Source organism: Phacochoerus africanus, chromosome 6, assembly GCF_016906955.1.
Source record: "Phacochoerus africanus isolate WHEZ1 chromosome 6, ROS_Pafr_v1, whole genome shotgun sequence".
Taxonomy (NCBI): domain Eukaryota; kingdom Metazoa; phylum Chordata; class Mammalia; order Artiodactyla; family Suidae; genus Phacochoerus; species Phacochoerus africanus.
This window is the reverse complement of record NC_062549.1, coordinates 64,478,870-64,504,301: the sequence shown is the minus strand read 5'-3', so window position 1 is coordinate 64,504,301 and position 25,432 is coordinate 64,478,870. Positions and strand designations below refer to the sequence as shown.

General features: G+C 41.3%; 1 protein-coding gene across 6 annotated transcripts in view; it reads right to left on the bottom strand.

Moving 5' to 3' along the window:
• The window catches only part of EYA1 (EYA transcriptional coactivator and phosphatase 1), a 174,190-nt gene that overhangs the window by 71,721 nt on the left and 77,037 nt on the right, over positions 1-25,432 (bottom strand). For all 6 annotated transcript variants that reach the window (XM_047783769.1, XM_047783772.1, XM_047783770.1 and 3 more), the window contains 2 exons: positions 5,477-5,616; positions 4,095-4,178 (listed from right to left, as the gene is read on the bottom strand). In XM_047783769.1, the coding sequence (XP_047639725.1) occupies positions 4,095-4,178; positions 5,477-5,616 (224 nt within the window). The remainder of the gene's footprint in view (positions 1-4,094; positions 4,179-5,476; positions 5,617-25,432) is intronic.

Sequence of the window (25,432 nt, the reverse complement as noted above, 5' to 3'; positions counted from 1 at the left end):
CGGCTACAGCTCCGATTGGACTCCGAGCCTGGAAACCTCCATATGCCGTGGGAGGGGCCCTAGAAAAGGCAAAAAAGACAAAAAAGATAAAAATACTGGGGAATTTGGATTTAGGTTGAAAGCAATTTAATTTAATTTAATTTATTTATTTATTTTGTCTTTTTGCCATTTTTCTTGGGCCACTCCCACGGCATACGGAAGTTCCCAGGCTAGGGGTCGAATCGGAGCTGTAGCTGCCAGCCTACGCCAGAGCCACAGCAACGTGGGATCTGAGCCTTGTTTGCAACCTACACCACAGCTCATGGCAATGCCGGATCCTTAACCCACTGAGCAAGGCCAGGGATCGAACCCTCAACTTCATGGTTCCTAGTTGGATTCGCGTTAACCACTGAGCCGCCATAGGAACTCCATTGAAAGCAATTTTAAAAGATGCTTTAAACAAAAGAAGCTAGAACAGATAGTACTAACAGCAACCTATTTTACAGTCACACCCGTGGACTTCATTTTCCTGCTAATACGCTGTTTCTTTTATGTCCTAAAATCTGAACTGTATGTAGCACCTTCCTTTTGTTCCCATCACCTTTGTTATAAACCACACTTCCTTATAATACACGGCAGGCCTGCTTCCCGCACCTGGGAAGGTGGGACATTCTCAACCTTTTTTGGGGCAATATTGCTGTAACATGCCCTAATTTTGCAGGATATCAGCCAGATCCTGTATCCCCTTACTGAATGGCCTACGCAATGAGTAGCCTAAGCTACTGTGACTAAGCTACTTCTCAAGTATCTGGTTCCCATAGAGACCAAACAGCTCTCCATTGTCAGGTATTCACTGCTTTATATGCCTGTAGAGTAAGGCTCAGCCACTTGCTCCCAGGACAAGGCCCAGAAACAGCACCCTTTCTGGGCTCCAAGAAAGGCAACAGGCCCAGAATTGCTTTAAGACTTCTCTCCTGTGGCCCCAGGGAACAAGAGGGATACAAGTTCTGATCAGCTTGGTTATTATATTATTGTTGGGAAGAATCCTTGTTAAATGACACATTTTTATAAAACACAATGATCAGATTTGAGGGTAATTTTGCTAGACTCTAAAGTTCTCTGATAAAGAGAACACAGAGCAAGCTTTCTGGCACGCCTCAGGCTACAACTTAACATCAGCAACATGTCCTCAGAAGTCAGGAAGGGGTGTGTCCTGGCAATGAGAGGACAGGCTGACCCAGAGTGCCGGGCACATAGAAGGATGAAATCAAGACACTGAGTGTCTGAGGAGCATCTGGTTCCAAGCTGTGCTCTGGGGACTCTACATCTGATGTCTCCTGGCCCCACCACTCCCCTGTGACCCCGGCTCCCCTTCCTTCCAAGAGTCTCCTTGCCAGGTTCAAGTGGATGTCTAACATGCATCTCAAACTCGTTCAACACCTGAACTTTCCATTTTCCCTCCAAATTAGTTCTTCCCCATCTCAACAAATATACGACTATTTTCCCAGTTGCTCAGGACAAAACCCTGGGAATGATCTTTTCACACCTATTACTTATTGTCCACCAGCGTAATCCAATTAAATCCTAATTCTCTATCTGCAGCAGAATCTATAATCCAGTTTTCTCCATCTCTACTGGTAGGGCATCAGATCACTCCTGAAACCTGAAACTTCTGAAACCTCCTCTCGGTTCCTCTCCCCACTTCTCCCTACCATTAATTCTCCACATAGCCAGAGTAATCTAAAAATTTAAATTAGATCTCGTCATGTCATGTTATTGCCCTTGCCCTTCCAATGATTTCCTATAGCAGGTGCAATGAGATCCATGCTGTTGACTCTGGCTGGGAGGTAATTTGTACCTGCATTCATCCCAGCCCACATCTCTCTTGACTCTGCATCTCCATCGCTGAGCTCGGCAACACCAACCTCTTTCTCTTGCTCATCACATTCTTGATGGGACTCTTCAGGTCATTCCAACCTCGGGCTCAAAGGGTCATGCTCTGGAAGACCTTGCCCAGGCAGACTTTCTGAGGTTACTCTCTCCCTAATCCTCATCATCTTATGAACAAAGGGTAAGCTTACATGGAAACATCTCGAATCATCTATATTTTAAAGAATATATATATTTGGCTTTGGGAAATTATGGAAGATCAAATTTTTATCACATGCCCTAATATGAGAAAACTAAACAAACAAAATACTATTGGTTGAAGTTTCAAAATACTGGCTGTTGACACTCGTAAAAATAAAATTCATATTTGTAATGTTTTGTTTAGATCCTGTTAAGACTCCAAATGATAAATTCTAAGCTGCTAGTGGTTTCTAGGTTAGGTGTGAATTCCATGGGTAAACCAATCATTTATGGCCAGAGATTGACAGGAGGTCAGGAGGTCTTGGGATGTTCACCACCTCACTCTAAGCTGACCCCTTTCAACAGCTAACAACTCACTGATCAAGACAGCTTTCTTGACATCAATTTGGCCTCTAGTGACAAAGCTTTTAAAGACTTGAGACGGTTTTCAAATGTTGGTTTTCAAATGTTGGTTTTCCAAGCGAATGCTCTTTTCAACACTTTTGTGTGAGTTCCAGGAATCAGCTCTCTTCCTTAGGAGTCAATTATAAGGACATTGAAAGGGCTCAGTTGAGATGATCTTCAAGATGCTTCCTACACATTGTCATACTTTACTATTTCTGGCTTTTAAAGAAGTAGTTTTTTGTAGAAATAGAGATAGTAATAGTATTGACAAAAGAAAGAATACTGAAAAATAACATAGCTAATATTCACTGAATCCTTATTACATGCTAGCCACAAAGTGGACACTTATTTTGAATGATTTTTTTTTTTTATAATCTGTGCTTTTGTTAACCGTCCTCTCATAGAAAATTTGCTTAACACAATAAAAGGGGGTATACTTTGTTTTACAGATATCTTATTTCTGATAGAAATTCAAATGGTGGAATATTCTAACTCTTACAAATGGGCATTTTTCCAGTCGTTTTTTATTTTTATTTTTTGGATTAGGTATATCTTTAGGGTTACGAGAAGGCAGGCTACACTGTAAAGCTAATTGATCATTTCTCTGCTGTCAACTCCAGATACCTACTTATCAGCAACTTAATAGGTATTTATCGAAATAAATATTTACTGAAAGAATGAATACTTGCATAAAATCCACAATGAAAGCGTGCATATTTTATGCATAAATTTTAACACATCATTGTGACAAACATCTGGAGCCACCAAAACACGGGAATACAGTTCCTAAGGCTCCAAACCAATAGCTTCAAGGATCTAAGACTTGTCACATTATTTCTTTAAAGATTAAAAAAAAATGAGAAATATCATATTCACAGGATAATTTCAGAAATCACCTAGAGGTACTTTGAATAATAAGTTTTTCACATGGAAAGGTTTATAGAACCACCACACAATCAAAGAGAATTTCTAGATTTGGGGGAACCCAAATGCAGAACATTGAAATTGAAATGACACTCGTGATTTATAACATTATTCTTTACTTACACCACCAAAGTACATATTGTAATGATTCAAAATTGGACGTATTGGTCCTCCGTCACTCCGCGGCCCCATTTTACAAACCATTCATGTAAATTTAGCTCCACAGCAAAGAGACTTCTAAAGACATTCCTAACAGGTGCTTTGAAAATAAAACACTAACACTACTAATCACTAAAGACAATATCAAGTGAAATATTTGCTCCATTGAATATGTTGGGAATAAAGAGAAAAAAAAGGTGTGGCAAATTAGAAAATACTACTCAGAAGACCTTTCTATGTCACCTATATCTATTTTCGTATTTCATCCTTGAACAGCATCCAATCACCTCTATTCATTGGGGTCTGAAATAAGAATGAATTTAAATGTATAAAGTTTATGTCATTTTTAAGAACCTAAAAAAAACCCCCTCCTTCTATTCATTTATAGGTTTTGGCCTTACATATACATTTGACCTGCCCAATAAATCAAGTTATTTTCCTTTTTGTATTTGAAATTTATTATTTAAAGCTCAAGCACATTCCCACCTAGATAAACAATTCAATTCTAGGCATATTCACTCTAAAGAAATTAAGAACGGATGCCTCATGGTACTCACCCTCCCATATCTGTTGGCATAGGACCCAGTCAGCAAGGAATGGAAAACGATGATTGTCTCATCTAAGTCCCAGATGAACACCCTCTGCAAAGGAAGAACCAGGTCAGGGTGACTTTCCCTCAGCTGTGACACCTGTTTGTTATTCACTGCACCATGAAAAGGTAGTCTTGAAATGGGAGACAAATGAAAAGTCTGAATTTACTTTTTTTTTTTAATACAACTGTTCCAATAAGAATCTCCCAACCTTTCTCAGATATAACCTCAGAGAGGTACAAAAGGATCAATTTATCAGCAACACTGATATAGGAGTAAGACTGTATGCCCTTTCTACTTCCATAGTAGTTTCTCAGTCTTGGTTCTAAAGAAATGAAAAATCAGTTAAAACAGGTCTGTTTAGAAGGGTAATCAATTAAAAATCATCCAGTTTATCTTTTTCTTATCTCTGATCTCTGCTTATCAAGAAATGTTAACTATTGTTTTATTCTTATCAAGTATTTAAAAATTGCACATAAAAACTAACTTTATATCTTCTGTTCACTTTACATTATCTATTGCAATGTTACTACTTGGATGGTACATGGGTCCTGCTCAATTTTCTTCAGATTTCAGATAGTTAACAACTTAAGGGGACACAATCCATGTGCTGTTAACACACCCGTGGGGTATTTGGAATTGAACTTGAGGGAATTCATCTCATAAAGGTCTTTGAGATACCACAAAAGATCTCCCAAGCCTGCTTTTCTTCTTCCCAGTCCCACTCACACCAGTACATATTCATACACATAAGTTCTGCTGGAAATGTGTCATCTTTTCAGCCAAAACAACCATGGTTTCCACCATCGGATTTCACTTTGGCAATAAAAAGAAACAACTGCAGTAGGTTCAAGGCTGAAATCTACCATCCTTTAAAGTTTTATTTAACTCTTCCTACTTTTGAACTCGGCCAAAACATGCCTCATAAGATGGTAACCACTTCTGTTTAGAATATTCTGGATTTTCCTTTTTCAATATACATAATGTGTCTTTAATTGTCAACTTTGTTTTATTAAGCATTTTTAGTACAACACTTAATTTATGTGTTGTACTAAATGGCAATGACACAGGGGGTACAGAGGATTTTGCCAAAGCAGAATTGCACAATTAATTATGTTCCATTCAAGAGAAAAAACTGTTTTATTACATAGTTAAAATGGAAGGGAAAACAGAAATAAATAACTGCTTTATCTTTAACAGGGAAAAAAAAAACTGGTTTACTTATAATTAGTGTAGGAAAAAAAGCAGTAACAAAGACATTTGGATGCCTTGATCATAGCAGGTGTCTGGAATCACCACTTAGCTACTAAGACACCTGGTTATTTACTAGGACATTGGCAATGACATACCTCAAGATCAGAATCTGGGGGAGGAGAAGGATTATTGTTTCTTCGGCCCCGTCCACGTGACTTCCCATCCGAAGCTCGACGCAATCGATCAGAATCTGAATCTTTAATGGGTGTCGATGGGCTGTGGATTGTACTGTACTCTGTGGAAATACAAGAAGAACCATCATCCTTTGGTTCTATCCTCATGGTGCCAAGATTAACCTTGTAATCCATAGGGAAGTTGGAAGAGTAAAGCACATTTCATTCTGCTCAATTCCACATGATCTTTTACTTGCCTGGATAAATAATTTAAGAGGTATTTGATTATAGCCTTGTTTGTTAAGACTGTATGATTCAAAATAATAAAAACATAACAGAAGGTGGGAGCCAAGAGGTTGTACTAAGTTGCTAGGGTATTCTTTGTGGTTTTGTGCGATGGATCAATGCACTCCACCTCCCATGTCCACACTGCTTCTCTCTCACCCCACAAAATGGCTCCTGGCTGTGCTGAGAGGTCCATGCAATTGCCCTGTAGCTCTCCCACCTACAGAAAGGCTTCTGGTTCTCAGAAAGAAATGAAATGGAAAACCTTTGAGCCAGGGAGAACTGAATGAGACAGAGTTTTTTTTCGCAAATTTAAAATTCTCCATTTCTCCCCCCATTTTATGTGACAGCAGGGAGAGGCAAGATGAGGAGAGCTGATGGATGGGTGAGGCCAGACTACTCTGCACGGCAGTTGTCACAGGCTCTTCGTTAGTGTCTTAGCCTCTTTGAACCACACATCCCAAACCAAGCAGTGTGTTAAAATTACTCATCTGGGAAGCCCAGAGAAACCATGGAAATAAAGGTCTGGAAACCGCAAAATAAAAAGCAACCCCCAACCAGCTCAGAGGAAGAGCCACTGGGCAGTGGTTGTGGAGCGTGGGGGACTCTTACCCTGTTTCCAAACCATCTACTCTCACCCCGTAGATACCTTTTTCTTTTTTTCTTAGTCCATCCAGTTCACCCATCAGACAATCTCCACCTCCCCAAACTGGCTCTCCCCCGAACCTCTTTGCCAGATCATTCTACAAGATATGGATTGGAATCTCTCAGTCTCATATGAGGAAGAATTATTTGCACAAAGATGTTTATGTTACTTTTCAACAAGCAGAAAACTATAAAGAGCAACTGAAGACCTGGGACCCTTTATTAACATACTACCAGCCTTGACTCTACCAACAAGGCCTTGTATGTGTCAGACTGTGTGGCCTCAGTATTACTTTCAAGTTTATGTGCTTCTTCAAAGCCTTATGAGTTAGGGTGGATAGGAATGAACTTTGACAGAGTCAATTCCTTTGTTTTGTCTTTCTGCCATTTCTTGGGCCACTCCTGCGGCACATGGAGGTTCCCAGGCTAGGGGTCCAATCAGAGCTGTAGCCGCTAGCCTACGCCAGAGCCACAGCAACGCGGGATCCGAGCCACATCTGCAACCTACACCACAGCTCATGGCAATGCCAGATCCTTAACCTACTGAGCAAGGCCAGGGATCGAAGCCACAACCTCATGGTTCCTAGTCGGATTCGTTAACCACTTAGCCACAAAGGGAACTCCATCAGTTCCATTTCTAAATCACACGAAACAGCCCTCTACTTTCTGTTTAACCTTAAAATAGAATTGATTACTCTCACTTTTCAATGAGCCTTTTGCATGTCCTCTGGCATAAAACAAGAAGGTGAGCATCCTCATATAAACTGGACATGTGAGCTCCTATCCAGAAACCATCATGATGCCTTACAAGCCTATCAATTAATTCTGCCAGAAAATTTGAAACAACTCCACCAAATGATCAGTTTATGCAGTTATTCGAGGTGCATTTTTGGCTAGCTTATCTCACAGAACTATTAAAGTGCAAGGCTGCCTGGTCAATGTTAAGCATGCGCTAAATCCATGTTAGACTGTTTCCACGCCTAAGTAGATGTTGGTGGCATATTCTATTTAAGATGTTCAAAACCAAGCATCTCTTCTTCGGTGTTTTATAGAGAATGAGGAGTTCCAAGTGAATTTTTTTAAGGAATTCATTAGGTTGAAAGATGTGTTTGGAAGTCTTGACCTCTTTTTTTTTCTTTAAATATTCTGCAGAACATGAATAGCTACCACCTGATACAGAACACCTGCCCATCTCTTTAACTGTTTCAAAATGGAGCATTCGCTTTGCAAGTGGAACAGCTAACACCTAATTTGCCCTGGACTTCAAGAACTGGAGTGTAAAGTCTATCTTGAATGGTGAGCTCTCCAGTTTTTAAAAGTTCACTTTTGAGAAGAAGCTAAAGACAAGCAATGATGTGTCTTATCCCATTATGTTTTATGCTTTGACTTCCAGACAGTCTAGGGATAATTTTATCCTCAAAGTAGTCTACCACAGCTAAGTTTTTTTTAGCCAAGATTTCCTCCTATTGATGGCCTCTTCCTTGATTTCTTAGTGTTTACTGCTTTATACCATTTTCAAAAACTCAAATCTTTAAAAATACATTTGATCTACATTTGTTTAGAATACAAAAGCTATAATGAAACTGATTATCCACATTTAAAAACTTCCCCTCAAAGAAAAAAAAATTCAATAATCCACAGTATACGAGAAGATTTTAAAATGTTATCTAAGGTTTTTCCAGGTGAAGAAAAAAAGCTCTAAAAGATGGACAATCTGACACTTTTAATATATTAAAACATACATACTCACCTTACAGAACTGAACTTATAAGAAAAATGAAATTTAAATAATACAAAAGTTAAAAAATACTCTTCCTTTTTGTTCTACGAGGTGGAATTAAATGCTTCTATTCTCCTAACCAGCTTTTCTGACTCTTAGTTCTCCTTCCTCCTACTAGTGCAAAACAACTCAACAAATAATTTAATCTTCTAATCCACCACTATCTCATGTTTCATTAAAATCCTCTCCAAATTGTTCAACTTTACCCCTCCTGAGATAATAGATGTGCAAACACTCAGAAGAGCATTCGTTTCATTGAACAAACATCGACTGAATGTTCACACTAGACACTGTACCAGGAGCTTGAAGTATAACCATGTCCCCAACAGCTGTGGTTCCTGCCTTCTTGGAGCATAAAATTCAGAGGAAGGCACTGATTCATGAACAAAAAATGAGAGATTACGAAACCACAGAAAGGATTCTGCCACAGGAAAGGTAGAATGCTAGGTGACCACAGAAGAAGTCCATGTAACTCAGATTTGCAGGGTTATAAATGCTTCCTCATGATTCATGACAGAAGACAAACTCACCAATAAAAAGGGTAAATAAATGTGTTCCAAGTGGTCACATGAGCACGTGTGAAGGTGCAGAAAGAGAGAGCATGCTGAGGAACTGAAAAGCCATCAATGAGACCTGAATCTACAGACCTAGGGGATAGAGATGAAGCTGGAGTGGCAGGCAAAGAACTCAACAAGGGGGGGGTGATGTCATCACCTTTACGTTTTTAAATAGAGGACTCCAGCTTCAGTGTGGCCAGGGTCTCAGAGACAAATGAAGATTGACAAAGGGAGACCAGTCAAGAGGATAACTCAGTCATGTAGCTGAGGCTTGATGGTGGTCCAGATCCCGGTAGCAGGAATAAAGGAGAGTTTTGGATTTGAAGAGTCCTTTGGCAGTGAAATCAGCAACTAATGGGATAAGAAGGAAGAAGTCAAGGACGATGCTCATGCCAGTGGTTTGGCCACAGGGCAGATTGTAGTATGAGCATGGGACTCGGGAAGAAAGAGGGATGGAAGAGAGAAAAACGTAGGTGAGAATTTGGGTCCAGCTTGGACATAGTGAACTTGAAGAGACTGTGGCATTCCCATAAAGATGTCCAGTAGGCTGTTAGACTGAACTGAAGCTCAGGCACGAAACCTAGACTGGGTTTAGGTTTGGAAATTGACACCACATACAATATAATGAAAGATATGGGTGTCACGAAGAACATGGGGTATGTGTAGCAGGAATGGGGCAGAGAAAGTTGGGTGGGGTATGAGAAGGAGAACCAAGGTCAGTGCAGTACAGAAAAAAGAAGATGACAGGACAGAGAGAGGGATTAACAGCTTCAGATAAGAGATAAGGAAAAATAAGAACAAGTTCAAAAGTATTTTAAATTTAGAGTCAAAGATGGCTTTGGTGTATGAACGTATAGGCTTGAGAAGTATTTAGGAGGCACATTGGTGGGAGAAAAATGAGAGCAGAAAGAAGAGTAAACAGAGGGTAGAACTCCAAAAAAGTTGCTGATGACCCTACGTGGTGTCAATTTCCAAACCTATGATGGCCAGATCCAATCATCTTCAGTCTTCAGTCTTATTTGACCTCTCTGTGCTAACCATTCGATCCTTTAAACCATGTACCCATAAGAATAACCTGACTTCCTTTTCTTCTGCTTCTCATCCTACCCGCACACTATTCCTTCTCACTCTCCTTGGATACTTTTCTCCCTGCCCAAATCTTAAACGTTGGTGTTCTCCACTTCAGTGATACTAAAAGTACTGATGTGGGACAAAGTAAGGAGTTTGCATCGGGATGTTAATCAATGCAAGGCTTCCTTCATTGAAAAGTCTTGCTAAGGCGTTCCCGACATGGCTCAGTGGTTAATAAACCCCACTAGCATCCATGAGGACAAAGGTTCGACCCCTGGCTTCGCTCAGTGGGTTAAGGATCCCACTGAGGCTGTGTGCTGTGGCTGTGCCAGAGGCCAGCAGCGATAGTTCCGATTCAACTCCTAGCCTGGGAACCTCCATATGCCACAGGTGCAGCCCTAAAAAAAGACCCCCCCCCAAAAAAAAAGTCTTGCTAAGGTTTTTGTTTGTTTGTTTTAAAGTCAGCTCAAGTAAAGTGTGCTTGGTCACCATTACAAGCTGAAGCAAATCCTTTCTGTCATCATGTACCAACTATAAACAACTGGCACCCAGGCATTCCATGGGTGGACTAAACTTTGAGAAACAGTGCACCAGAGGTTCCCTCTGTGGTCCTCCTATGTCTCTATAGGCTCTACGTGGTTGGTAGCATCAGTAAGAAGGATTTCAATATAAGCCCCAGGCGGATGATCCTAAAGCTTCACCTCCTCATCTCTTGACCTGGCCATCCCACTGTTTGCCAGACCGCTTGATCTGAATACCCCATGAACACCACGACTAGTTTTCCCAAACTGAATCTGCTTCTGTTAAAGAGTCTAATGAATGGTGCTAACATCTACCCAGTTTTCCAAGCCAGAAAATAAAGAATTTATTTATTTATTTATTTATTATTTATTTATTTATTTATTTATTTTTTGTCTTTTTGCTATTTCTTTGGGCCGCTCCCGCGGCATGTGGAGATTCCCAGGCCAGGGGTCTAATCGGAGCTGTAGCCACCGGCCTACGCCAGAGCCACAGCAACGTGGGATCCGAGCCGCATCTGCAACCTACACCACAGCTCACGGCAACGCCGGATCCTTAACCCACTGAGCAAGGGCAGGGACTGAACCCGCAACCTCATGGTTCCTAGTCGGATTCATTAACCACTGCGCCACGACGGGAACTCCCAAGCCAGAAATTCTTTACTGACTCCATCAAATCAAGACAACATTATGTGGTCTTTCCTCCTAAATACTCTGGCTCCAAGTTTAGGCCTTTATCATCCTTTGTCTTTATTCTTACAATAGGCTGTTTCCAAGTTTGCCACCAGCAGCCTTTCAACTATTGTTTGCACCACCATAACAGCAAGCTTGAAAACCCGTCGATGCTCTAAATGCTCAGTGTGGAACAGGAGAAAGAGTCTAGATTTTAGGACTGAGCTGCAGACTGGATTGCCACATTTCGAATCATGACCCCACTAGCATGACTTTGTGCAAGTTATTTTACTTTTCTATGATTTAGTTCCGCCATCCGTAAAAGGGGAATTAATGAAATAAAATAAAAATACTGCGTAAAGGTCCTTAGAACCATGCATAGCACTAGCAGAAAAAAGCCCCACTGGGTCAAGCTCTGACACCTCATCTCTAACTGTTCCCTCCCTTGCACTTCAGACACACCCAATTATCCTGGCTCTCTGAAGATGTCATGCTGTTTCCTGACTTTGCACATACTGTTCCCTTTTTTAGAATGCCTCTTCTCCATACTTACCTGCCTTCCCTGATCTGTCTGTGAAACTCCCATTAATCCCTAAAGATCAAGCTTGAGTATCTTCTTTGTGAAGTCTCCTTCTAAATTTTGGAGAATTTTCTATTTACGTTTATCTCTATTGTAGGGTTATTATAGAGTTTTTGCAAGTAATTATGTTCACAGTGGATAAATTTGATTCAGTTATTTTAAGTAAATGCCATCACTCCTACTCCTGGAGGGCAGTCCTGGTGGTATTTATTTTGTATGCTGAGGGCACTTTAAGAATCCAGAGCACAGGAGTTCCCATCTTGGTGCAGAGGAAATGAATCCGACTAGGAACCATGAGATTGTGGGTTCAATTGCTGGCCTTGCTCAGTGGGTTAAGAATCCGGCATCGCCATGAGCTGTGGTGTGGGTCAGACACGGCTCGGATCTGACATTGCTGTGGCTCTGATGTAGGCTGGCAGCCAGAGCTCCAATTAGACCCCTAGCCTGGGAACCTCCATATGCTGTGAGTGTGGCCCTAAAGACAAAAAATACAAAATAGTAATAATAATAATAATAATAATATAAAAAATAAATTTAAAAAAATTTTTAAAAGAATCCAGAGCACAAAATACACATAAAAAAAAAAATCAATGATCAAAAGAATGAGTGTTTCTCAAGTTAAGCTTTAACTCTATTAAATCTATGAAGATTGTCTAACTATTTCTACTGGCAAGTCAAAATACTTACAAATGGCAAATAGTTGTAATTCTTTTTAAAGCTTATTTAAAAATTTATGATTACAAAAAAAAAGGAGTTCCCGTCGTGGCTCAGTGGTTAACGAATCTGACTAGGAACCATGAGGTTGCGGGTTCAATCCCTGGCCTCGCTCAGTGGGTTGAGGATCTGGCATTGCCGTGAGCTGTGATGTAGGTTGCAGACGTGGCTCGGATCCTGCGTTGCTGTGGCTCTGGTGTAGGCCGGCAGCTACAGCTCTGATTCGACCCCTAGCCTGGGAATCTCCATATGCCGCGGGAGCGGCCCAAGAAATGGCAAAAAGATTAAAAAAAAATTATGTTTACATATTCAATCATAAAATATTAAAATCTATACAAGGTCATTAGAATTCTCCATTTGTAAATAGCACCAAAGTGTTCCATAAATCCTTCAATATTAAAAATAAAATCAGGAATGGAACTCAGAAGTTTCCATTTGGTTCACTGAGCTCATAACTCCTACCTGAGCCTTGGAGAAATTGCCTCCAAATATTTTAGTTCTTAGTCTCCTGGTTTGTCAAGTTGAAGAGATAGTCTAGATGCCTTAACTTGAAAGTTCTACCTTCTACAGGTGTACAATATTTGCCAAATCTCACTAGCTGTTAGTTTTTGTCTCTCCCTCTCAGTCACCTTCAAACTAATTGGTCTAAAATACCTCAGGCAACTCCAACCCTTCGACACCAGCAGGATTTACTGCCTACTGTAAATTTTAATCCAGATTCCTTGTTGGACTTTATTTCTCAAGGTTCCCTCAAAATGTTACCTACTTTCTTACACATCTTGCCAGTTTTCCAAAGGACTGTATCCATTTAAACTGTGCCAGTTTTACTACAGCCTTACAGGCATTGGTTGTTACTGTTTTTAAAAAGTTGTTACTATTTCATTAAGTGCAGAATAGCAATACATGGTTTTAACTGGGAGATGTTGGAGATGCTTCAAAACTGATGCAGACATCAAATGCTACAATTGTGTGGTAAATATGGTAAGTGAAACACAGTTGCTGAACAAATTGGAGGACAAGGTTCAAAATAAGGTGCTCATTTGGGGAAGCTGATAATAAGTAGAAACGGAATTTAATATATACTTTTGAAAAAGTATCGCAGGTGGTAAGAGAGCTGAGCCATCATGTTATCAAAACACCCCTACCTTGAATATGCAAACAAGGCAGGAGGAGGGTAGAAGATTTTGTTTTTCTCATGAACACAGTAAACTGACATGCAAAACAGATTCTCCTTGGGTTAATACAGGCACCAGATACCTCCATCCTGGGAGGCATTTTGTGTTTCCATTTCCAACAAAACAGATCTCCATGCGGGCACCAAGCCTAAGGAAACTGCTCTAAGATGGGCCCTGCTCCAGGTATGTGACCTTGGGGACACCTGTCTACTGAATCTGGAGGACACAACCACAAATGACAGGAGCAGGAAGGCACCAGTGGCACTGCTAACAAGCTAAGCTTGTTTCTGAGGACAGAAACATTCAAGGGCCCTGCCATGGTCAAGCCATGCTGTTCACTATACAGTCGGCTCTCTGTATGCTCAAGTTTAGCATCCACAGATCAAAGATATCTTTAAAATTCCAGAAAGTTCCAAAAAGCAAAACTTGAATTTGCCATGCACTGGCAACTATTTACATAGCATTTTCACTAAACCAGGCATTATAAATAGTCTAGAGGTGGTCTGAAGTATACAGAAGGCTGTGCATCAGTTACATGCAAACACTATGTCATTTTATAAAAGGGACGTGAGCACCCATGGGTTTTGGTACGGGGTGGAGGGCACGTGGCGGAACCAATCCCCCAGGATACAGAGGGAAGACTGTACAGGAAAATTCAGAAATTTAGGGGAAAGGCCAAATGGAAAAGTGGTGTGTATGCCTTTCACACTGATCACTTAGCTGTCCCTTGACTTACAGTGACCTCTGACAACTGCATCTGACACATGTTGCTACCCAAACCCTCCCCAGTCCTCTGACAACACCGTAAAAGAGATTCTCCCCTCCTGTAAGTCAGCCTGGAATCAAGCTCCAGACTCAGAGATCCTTAGAGTTGAAAACTGAAATTCTGAATATTCTCAAAACTCTAAAGAAATTCCAGTGGTGGCTTAAATGTCACATCATCACGGTCCTGTGAGAGAATCACTACCATAGAAAACGAAGGCTCACAGCAGAGGATGGACATATACGTACACAACACATTCAGCTTAAGTCTTTTTCTCTAATGAAAGGGGAACAATGTTGGAAAACTTCTTCAAAAAAGCCATTATACGTTGTTTTTGGAAAACAATCTTTGAAAGAAGTCCATTTTAAAGCAGCTACAAAATTGGTCATCTTATCCTTGCCCTGGACCTAATCTTCCATTCAAATTTCAATATAAGAGTTTGAGGAATGAATGGGAGGAATTTTCTTAGGTCTTTAAAATAAACTGATCATTATTAATACCACATCCATACTGATAATGGACTGCAACCTCTGATGTTGCCGTGTTTCACTTTTTCCACCATCCCCTTCCCACTCTTGGTGATGTGGGGACTTCTGACTCGGGGGGCATCCCTAGTGAGTGTTGGCGATAAAGGGTTCTAAGATGTTCTGATGCATTTTCTGCTCTCTTTCGTGGAACCCCGCTGTACCTCCATCTCCTCATCTGTGATGATGGCAACTCCCCTGTTTGAATTTGACCTTTCTTTGGTAAGCTTCTGAAAGAAAGGTAAACATACAAAGCTCTATTCTCAGGAAGTCCTAGCTCTGGACAGCACCCTAGTCTACCACCCACTGCTGTGTTTGAGCAGATTTCACTGGTGTCTCTGTATCGGGCCACCTCCACAGCCATGTGCTCAGAGGGGCCCCACAGGTGGTTGGATGCTCAGTTGTGCCTTTTGGAAGGTCTTGATCTGTGAGCAAAGGGTCTGCATTTTCATTGTGCTATGGAGCGAGTCCTACCTGTAACTGTCCCATAACACAAACCCTTGAGCCAGTGAAGGAAACACCACCTTGGGATTATGGGCAAAGACAGACCATCTATGTCACGCATGCTGGGCAATCTCCCAGAACCTCCGTGCTGCCCGTATTCCTGACTTGTTGAGGGACAGCATGGGAAAACCTGCCACTCAAGACCGAGTCTTGCAGCCTCAAGCATGAAACCTGCCACCTCATTCACTGAGAAAACAGAAGTGCCCACTCTCCACACTTTCTATGCCTGGCAAACCCACCTGACAGTACTTTTAATGGTCTGGCTCCCCTCTTGCTAGGATGGATGGATTTCTGGGTTCCCAAGGCCAACCCCTCATTTGGGCAGGAGACCCCAGCCCCCTCTTCTTCTTCAGCCAGCATTCCCTGTCTTCTGGATTGCTCACCTATACCTACAGACTGAATGTATTTCCTGTCCCCCCCCCCCAAAAAAAAAACACCCCCGACTTCTCCCTCTAGTTTCTGCCCCATTTATCCACTTGCAGAGTATAGTGAAAATAATGGAAAGAACCATGAATGTCTGCTGTGTAAATTTCCTCCCCTCCCATTTCCTTCTGAATCCACTCCATTCATGCTACTTCCTCCATCCCTCCTCCAATACTCCCCTTTGTCAAGATCCTTAGTGACGTGTCTGTGACCTACACTGCAGCTCACAGCAATGCCAGATCCTTAACCCACTGAGTGGGGCCAGGAATCAAACCTACATCCTCATGGATGTTAGTCAGGTTGGTTATCACTAAGCCACAATGCAAACTCCCTGCATTCTTTTTCAAGCCTTCACCAGTATTGCACACAGATCACCTTACTCATACAATGCTTACTTCCCTTGGCCCCATCCTTCCCCTGGCCCTATACCTCCTTTAGCTCTATCTACACTTGTGGCCTTGGTCAACTCATTCAGGTACCTCATTTTTACATGGCATTTGTGGTGCTGACTGACAAATTTAGGTCCCAAACTATCCTATGAATACCAGACTTATTTATCCAACAACTTATTTGCCATCTCCTCTTTAGAATTCTTTTTCTTTCTTTTTTTTTTTTTAGCCATGCCCTCCACATACAGAAGTTCCCAGGCCAGAGACTGCACACATGCCACTTCAGTGACCTGACCCACAGCAGTGACAATGCTGAATCCTTTAACTGCTAGGCCACCAGAGAACTCTTGGATTTCTAACAGCCATTTCAAACTTAACATGTGCCAAATAGAAATCCTGATTCCCTCCACACAACCTTCTCTTCTGACCATTTTCCCCATCAATAAATGGCAAATGCACTTTTCTGGCAGTTTGAGCCCCACACTGTCCCTAATGACTCCTCTCTTCTTACTTCTCACAGTCAATCCACTGACAAATCTTGGTGGTTCTCCTACTTTCTTATCTCTTTCAAGTCTGACTGTTTTCACCACCTCCACCCAGAGCACCCAAGCCTGGCCCCCTTTATACCATGGACCCCGGGAATCTTCTCCCATGTGATGGCCCCAGGCCCCATCTTCTGCAGCTCATTCTCTGTCCAACAACCAGACAGATTCCTTTAAAATGTCAGGACATTGTGTCATTTTCTATTTAAATACTTCTCACCTTAAGATAAAACCCAAGGTCCTCTGAGACCCACCTGCCTGCTGTGATCTGGCCTCTCTAGTATTGCCCCTGACCACTCCTCTCTCTCAAGGGGCTCCAACCATGCTGGCTTTCCTGCCACTCTCTGCATCTACCAGGCATGGTCCCTCCTCCCCCAGATATCAAGGTGGCTCTCTCCTCACCTCTTCTGGGATCTGCTAAAATGTCACCCCACCAGACCCCTCTTCTGAAATAGTTCACCTCCCCTAACTCTATTCTCTTTACACGCATGTCAGGCTTCCAGGCACTTCTGACTACAAGAAGCATGGTTTTGTTTGTTTGTTTGTTTTTCTCATGGCCTCACTTGAATTCCCAGGCAGGAATCGAAACAGAGCTGCAGTTGCAGACCTACACTGCAGCCAGAGCAACACAAGATTTGAGTCACACCTGCAACCTAGCCCACAGCTCATGGTAATGCCAGATCCTTAACCCACTGAGTGAGGCCAGGGGTCGAACCTGCATCCTCATGGAGACTAGTTGGGTCCTTAACCTGCTGAGCCACAACAGCAACCCCCACAGATGCATTTTGTATTTACTTATTATCTGAATCCCCTGGTAGAATGTAAACTCCCTCAGGGCAGAGACTTTATTTTGTTCACTGCCAAGGACCCTGTGTCTAGAACAGTGTTTGGAACATTCCAGAGAATCAATAAACATCTGTCATGGGATAAACTAACAATTTGGCATAGGGAACATCCCTGGTTCACAAGATACACATGATCACTGATAATCCCCAATGGAAAATTTAATTTTAAACACTCTCTTAAGGAATGTATCACAGGTGAGCATTTATCAATCAATGTGGCTCATTCAGGGAGGATCTGATGGGAGGAGAACCTGCTTCCTTATTCTACCTTCTGGGTTCAACTGCCTTCATCCAGGACAGACTTAGGAGTAGACCTTAACCTTCACAGTAAAAGTGAGGCCATGTTCGGATGGAAAAGTGGAAAACAGATTAGTCAGGGCTTCCTCTAGGCTTTGAGATGATCTCTCTCATTCTACCTGCCGTTTCTGCCTCACACACCTGACTGGACCCGAAGTGACTTTTCTCAAGGAGAGCATCACTTCTCCAAGCCAGAAGTCTTGCTTTGTAGTGATGAGGACACAGACAGGTGGTCCAGGCTCTGATGGGCTCCCCGATGGGGAGGCTTAGCCAACACCTCTCCAGGAGGTTTGCAACTGGAGGAGAAGAGCTACCCAGGACCAAGGCTTAGCTGCATGGTTTCTGGAACCTGCACTGAAAATGTGACCTCCTTCTCTTTCAATGTTAGGGAAATAATCCACCTGTGAGGGGATGGATCCTGAAATTTCTGGTCCATCTCTGCATTCTCTCCAACTTCCAAGACAGAATACAGAAAACCAAGCATTTCCAATTTCATCTTAGTGGACAGCATAACTGACAAATCCAGACAGTACAATCTGAACGGTGAGGTTAACTTGTCATTTAAATAATTACCTGCACATTATCTGGACGTCAGCTTTTTCAGCAGTAAAATGAGGATAGTACCATCATGAAGATTATATAAGATAATTTAATGCTGAAATATTCTGCACAACATATTAATGCTGCCATGTGAAATGCATTGTTCAAAGTCACCTTATGGTAAAGACAATTAAAAAAATGATCTTCCAGCTTAAAAATATTTTCATCCTTCAGTGAAATTTAAATATAGTTTAAGTTTGTTCTGATGGAAATGATGCCATCACTGAGCTCATTTAAAAGAGTCTAGGAGTTCCCATCATGGCTCAGTGGTCATGGAATCTGACTAGTATCCATGGCTCAGTGGTCATGGAATCTGACTAGTATCCATGAGGATCCCTGGCCTTGTTCAGTGGGTTAAGGAGCCAGCGTTGTCACGAACTGTAGTGTAGATCACAGACATGGCGTGGATCCCACATTTCTGTGGCTGTGGCCTAGGCCAGTGGCTGTGGTGTAGGCTGGCAGCTGCAGTTTCTATTCGATCCCTAGGCATGCCATGGGTGCATGCCATGGGTGCAGCCCTAAAAAGCCAAAAAAAAAAAAAAAGTCTGCACTTCTAGCCTTGGATGAATATCCCTTCCTCATCTTCTGTTCCTGATTCATTCACATTTGATGCTAAGGATATATTTCACCCCCTTTATTAGCTTTTTCTCCAAACACTTTACATAAGAAATCTCTGGTTCCTGTATTCTTCTGGAGCAATCTGCTGCTTCTCTAGCAGGACCTTGTTTAAAATTAGGGTTGGCTGTTCACACAGAATGCTTCCTAGGGACAGAGACTAACCCTCTTGCTCACTGTATCCCCACTGAACCTAAGGGTACTTTGTAATTAAGAGATGCTCCATCAATAGCTAAGGAAATGCTGAAGAACCTCATTAAACCCTTATTTAAAGGTAGCAGTAGGAGAAACCATGCTTTCTGCCTTTCCTTCCACTGGAGGACAGTGTAGAAAAATTTAATGGCAAGATCAAGGAATAAATCTCAAGAGAAATGTGCTCCCTCTATAATCTTTATCAATATCCAAGCTGAGTCAAGGGAGGTAATTACAGGAACAAATGTACTGAATCGGAGACATCGGGAAAAACATTAAATGGGAAACTGGATGAGAAACAGATTCCTCAGAAGGAAAGTTCTTAGAATGCTCAGAACATTTAAAATATCATTGGGGATGGAAAAGAAAGAAACTGCAGAAATTGAAAATGATGTCAGTGGTAGAGAAAATGAACGTTTACATTTGGGAAGCATGTTACAACTGGCAACATGCATTTTTATACAAATGAGTTGAAGTGAAATGAATACAAGCCTATTAATTACATGGAAAGGTATAAGACTTGGAGCAGAGAGAAGAAAAGATGGAGAGGTAGGTGCTCTTGGGAGGCCACACTTATGTGACTCTTGAAGAGGCTTATGTGCACCTATTAACCAACATGGTGGCACTGAAAAGATGCTTGTAATGTTATGTGCAAAACAGGTGCTTCCTGAGCATGGAATGGTGTGCTGAATCTTTTCCCTGCCCCTTATACTTTTTTTTTTCTTTTTTTTTGCGGGGGGTGGGGGTGAGGGGAGCGCACCTACAGGATATGGAGGTTCCCAGACTAGGAGTCAAATTGGAGCTACAGCTGCCAGCCTACACCACAGCCACAGCAACACAGGATCCAAGCCATGTCTGTAATCAACACCACAGCTCACAGCAACACCAGATCCCTGACCCACTGAGCAAGGCCAGGGATCGAACCTGCAACCTCAAGAATATTAGTCGGATTCGTTTCTACTACACCACAATGGGTACTCCTGGTCCTTATACTTGAATAAAACATCTTAATTGTTAATTTTGTCTTCTGAGAAATGTATCTCCTACCTTTCTCCAGAAAGGATTTAAGATACCCACTGAAAATATACATGGTGACTGCAGAGCATCTTTAAAAAACAATGAGTGGTACATCAGAAGAAAAACTAAGGTGGGAAACGTAAACAAAATAAGGCCAGCGGAAGTGCGGCCAGCACAGGTTTGCTTGCCCGAAGGTCTGCAGTCAACACAGGCAGAGGCACAAATAGTTCAAAAACTCATAGGGTACAGAGGGTGAGAGAAACCAATTACATAGGTGTTCCTAGTGCAAAGACAAGGTGGAGATGCCTTGTGGGATTGCTCATTGAGAAGGTGCTGTGTGATGCCAGGAATGTATTCTCATGGTAAATAAAACACCATGATTCACAAGACTCTAACTTCTAAGGCTGATCACACCCACTCCACATAGCTGATTGGCACTTCAGAGCACAAAGCACTGATGTCCAAGCATCTTGCATATTTTAAGGGTAAAACTGAAACTATCTAGAAGAATAGGACCATCATTTACCCTTCTGGCAACCCACAGCATCAAATTTCTACTTGACTTTTAGATAGCAATAAAGTAGGAGGTTATACTGATGAGTTCCCTGGAGTGGAGAGATTTTTTTTTTTTTTTTTTACAGCTGCACCTGCAGCATATGGAAGTTTCCAGGCTAGGGGGTGAATTAGAGCTGCAGCTGCAGCCCATACCACAGCTATGGCAACACAGATACAAGCCGCATCTTCGAGTTATGCTGCAGCTTGCAACAATGCTGGATCCTTGACCCACTGAGCAAGGCCAGGGATTGAACCCGCATCCTCACAGAGACAACACAGGTCCTTAACCCACTGAGTCAGAACAGGAACTCCTGAGTGGAGTAAAGTCTTGGCTGCTGAGTTAAGAGGAAACTCATAAACTTGTTACTAAGTTAGCTGTTCTGAGATGGAAATGACATTCTCATATGAAAATGAAGAGATCTAATCAGGGAAGATTCCCAAGTGGAAGGCCACAGCCCTGAAGAAGGCCCATGGCAGTCTTCAGAAAGTTACTTAGAATCCACACAGATCTGTGAAGTAATGGGCCAATAAGCCTTCAGAGTGACCTGCCAGACAGTGTGAACATAATTCTGTACAGGGAGATTTTTAAAGTAGGAGCTATCTGTCTTGGCAAAAAACAAACAACCTCATCAAAGCCTTGAATACACTACATTACATCATATAAAATTCTCAGTGAAGGAGTTCCTGTTGTGGCTCAGCAAAATGAACCCGACTAGTATCCATGAGGATCTGGGTACAATCCCTGGCCTCACTCAATGGGTTAAGGATCTGGCATTGCCATGAGCTGTGGTGTAGGTCGAAGATGTGGCTCAGATCACACGTTGTGGTGTAGGCTGGCAGCTGCAGCTCCAATTCAACACCTAGCCTGGGAACTTCCATATGCTGTGGGTGTGGCCCTAAAAAAATTAAATAAAATTATAAAAAATTTTTAAAAAGATTCTCAGTGTGTGTGTGTATACACCTATGCATATATATATACATATGTGTGTGTGTGTGTGTATTGCTTTTTAGGGCCACACCTGCAGCATTTAGAGGTTCCCAGGCTAGGGGTTGAATCGGAGCTACCTTTAAGATTCAAAGCTGCCCTATTGGTCAACTGCTTCAGGTTTAAGTTCTCACTGAAGTGGATTTGTAAAAGAGACTTGTCAATTTTCAAATCAGCTAAATATTTTTAAATCAGTTGAGTCAAATTCAGAAGCTGTTTTCTCACAGAAACAACGGTAGACGTGACTTCCAAACCCAGCTGTGATTATCAAGTCAATCAACAAGCCAGGTGGAAACCACACACGTACAACGTACAACATTGGAAAATTGTACTCAAATATCAGCCATTACACAAAAGTGAAAAATAGTCAAATTTGTCTTAAATAATGGCTCTGAAGAACATGCAAGTTTAATTCTCCAAAGAAGTACTTGGTGAAGTGTGTGGAGTCATGGAAATATTTTCAAAAGTGCTAGAAGGTGATTATACCAGATTAAGATGCCTGCTTTCTCTTTAAAACGGACGGCTTCCTTTGTCCCCGAGTTGAGAAAATCATGATCCCTATACTTAGTGCCCATCAACCGTGAACTGTGAGTGGAGATGTAAAGAAAAAATAGACAAAAGCTGGCAGAGTAGAGAAGGAGGTCCTTACGGGGAAAGGGGAGGGGATGACTACAGAGGTGTTGTGAAAATTGTTTCCTCAGCAGGGCCATGGCAGCGGATCATGAAACAGCATAAACAGGGAGTAGGGACAGAGCAGATCAGGAAAGTGGGAGCTCAGAGAGAGTGTACAACTGGTTGTGGGATCATTCAAGAGACCCACAAGCTGATCTTATCATTCAGGAAACACAGTACAAGATCATCTTAGCTACAGAACATACTGCGTCCCTATCATTTCAGACCTATGTTATTTTATCAGCAAAAAGAGCTCCTTAAAGCTTTTAACACATATTTAACTGAATGTCTCCTAATAGATGCCTTTGCTGAGTGATTACACTCATAGAAGCCACAAATGATTAAAGAAAATCAACACCATACAGCTACTACCTCTAGGACTCTCTGTTGACATTTTCATTTTTCTGCTTGTTTGAAATTTTAGACACACTATTTGAAGAAGCAGTATGCTTCTCTGATGAAGCACTCAAGCTTAAAGCCAAGCTTCCAGATGTTAAATCCAGAGTTGTCACTGACTCTCCTTAGCCTCCCAGCCTGTAAAATGGGGATGATGGGGACACTGCTTCCCTCCTGGACTTGGGTGGGAATGGACCAAGTTCACACATGCCTGGTGCTTAAGATGATGCTCGGCACATAGTAAGTGCTCAAAATATATAAACAAAACAAAACTACATGTTGAATTTTTTTCTGTATATTACTAAGCGAAACAGTAGGTTACAAAATAGTATGTATAGTGTGCTATTATCTTTAAGGAAAAAGAAAACTACAGGCATACATGCTTGGAGTTCCCATTGTGGTAATGAACCCAACTAGTATCTCTGAGGACGTGGGTTGGATACCCAGCCCTCCTCACTGGATTAAGGATGTGGCGTGGCTGTGGCTGTGGCATAGGCCAGCAACTGTATCTCTGCTTCACCCCCTAGCCTGGGAAATTTCATATGCCAAAGGTGCAGCCCTAAAAAGGAAAACAAAAACAAAAACTACACATACTCAACACAACACTAGAAATCAACTATACTTCAATTAAAAAAAAAAGTATACCCATTTGAACATGGGGAAAAAAGTTCTCAGAGGCAGGTGCTATGTGTATGTTTAATTGCATCCTTAAAAGGACATATGAGAAATTCTGACAGAACACTGTAAACCAATTATAATGGAAAAAATAAGTCATTAAAGAAAAAGAAATTTTACTGAAAGAAACTGAGTGGCTGGGTGCTGAAGATGAAGAGGGTTTTACTCTTCTCTGTAAACCCCTGTGGGCCTTTATAATTTTGTCCCATGCTCATTAATCAGTAAATTTAAAAAAACCACTCATTAAAGTTTTTTTTTTTTTTGGCTATCAAGCTAAGAATAAAATTGATAGCCATTAATCATCAATATTACCTTTATTTAAAAGATAATCTAAAACTTATCCACTAAACCATCCAGTCCCAATTAATGAGGTAAAGGGATAGCAAACACTGATAACTTTCTACGTCCTTTCCCCAACCATTTCCAGTTAAAAAACTGAATCAGTTCCCTGAATATGATGGAGGATATATCAAAAAAAAAAAAAAAAAAGGAACGTATGTATATGTACGACTGGGTCGCTTTGCTGTACAGCAGAAATTGAAGGAACATTGTAAATCAACTATCCTTTAACAAAGAATTAAAAAAAAAAACCTGAATCAGTGAATGCTGATGTCCTTCAACTTAAACAAGGGAACCTATGACACTGATTTGTGCTGGTTCCATGGGATATTTAATACTTTGCTGAAACACTGACTCAATTAGCTACAAGAGAAGATAAAATAATAAATGCTTGGGAGGTTAGTAAACTAATTAGCTCACAGTACTATGTGCTTATTTTTATCATTTATATAAAGATCACGTTTTATATAAATATAAGAAACTGGTACATATTGGAATCCAAGTGTACTAAAATTGATTGCATAAGGCATCCTGATTTCAGGCCATCTAACTGAAAAAAATTAAACAAACTAGTAATGAGGCAGCCAATAAGTAAATGCTGAAACACTAAAATTTTCACTTCTTAGAAACAAAATTCAAAGGTAAGGCAATTCATTTTTATCACATTCCAAGCAATATAAAACAAAGGGTGAATTTTACTTCCAAGAATTTTATAATCTCATTAAGGTTAACACTGTACATCCCCTTGGGGTGGGGGAGGGGAGTGGGAAAAAGAAAGAAAACAAATGCCATCAGGACAATCAAACACAACAACCCCAAACAAACATCTGCTTTGTTTTCTCACATTCTAATAGCCTGGCTATTTCGGATACAAATATTTGTTTTGCTGACAAATGTTTCTAAAGTGTTCGTTAAAATTGTTCTGCTGAAATAGTTGCTTTTTCGGGCTGAACAAATTGCAAGATTCTCCGAAGTCCAGGAGGCATCTGTGAAAAGGAGCAAGGATGGCCGAAGGATTTGCAAAACCGCTCACTTGGCAAAATGCAGGAGTCAAGATGGAGTCTTTTGGAAAGCTTGGGATCCTGTCTGCAGCTAACAGATATGGTAGGTAGTGTAGATGTGGCCCAAATTTCCTGCTTTCACAGGGAAAGGGCTGGCAGTTTAGCTTTTCAGCCTGTCACACTGAATTCCTCTGAGAGCTCAGCGCTCTCCTGCCACTTTGCACAAGAATGTTCCCCTGTTTTTCATGCGCTTTGCTCTACTTTCCTGTGCCTTGGCAAGGATCAAAGAAGCAGAGGGAACAAATGGTTTCCCATGCATATTGAATTCCCTCTTATAACTGATTTTTCCTCCGTCACTTGAAATTCAATATTGGCAAGATTCATGTACATACCTTTACCAGTAAATTGTCTGCATGCGGTCAGAGCATGAAAAGGTAGATTTCGACATCAAGGTTTTTTTTTGTTGTTGTTTTTAGAAATTCAAATGGACAAATCCTTTGAAAAATGAACTTTTCTGTGGCATCTGCACCAAAATTCATTCCTAATAGTTTTTATTCCACATTAACCTAAAACATTTATCTATCATTTACTCTTGCCCCGCTCTCTG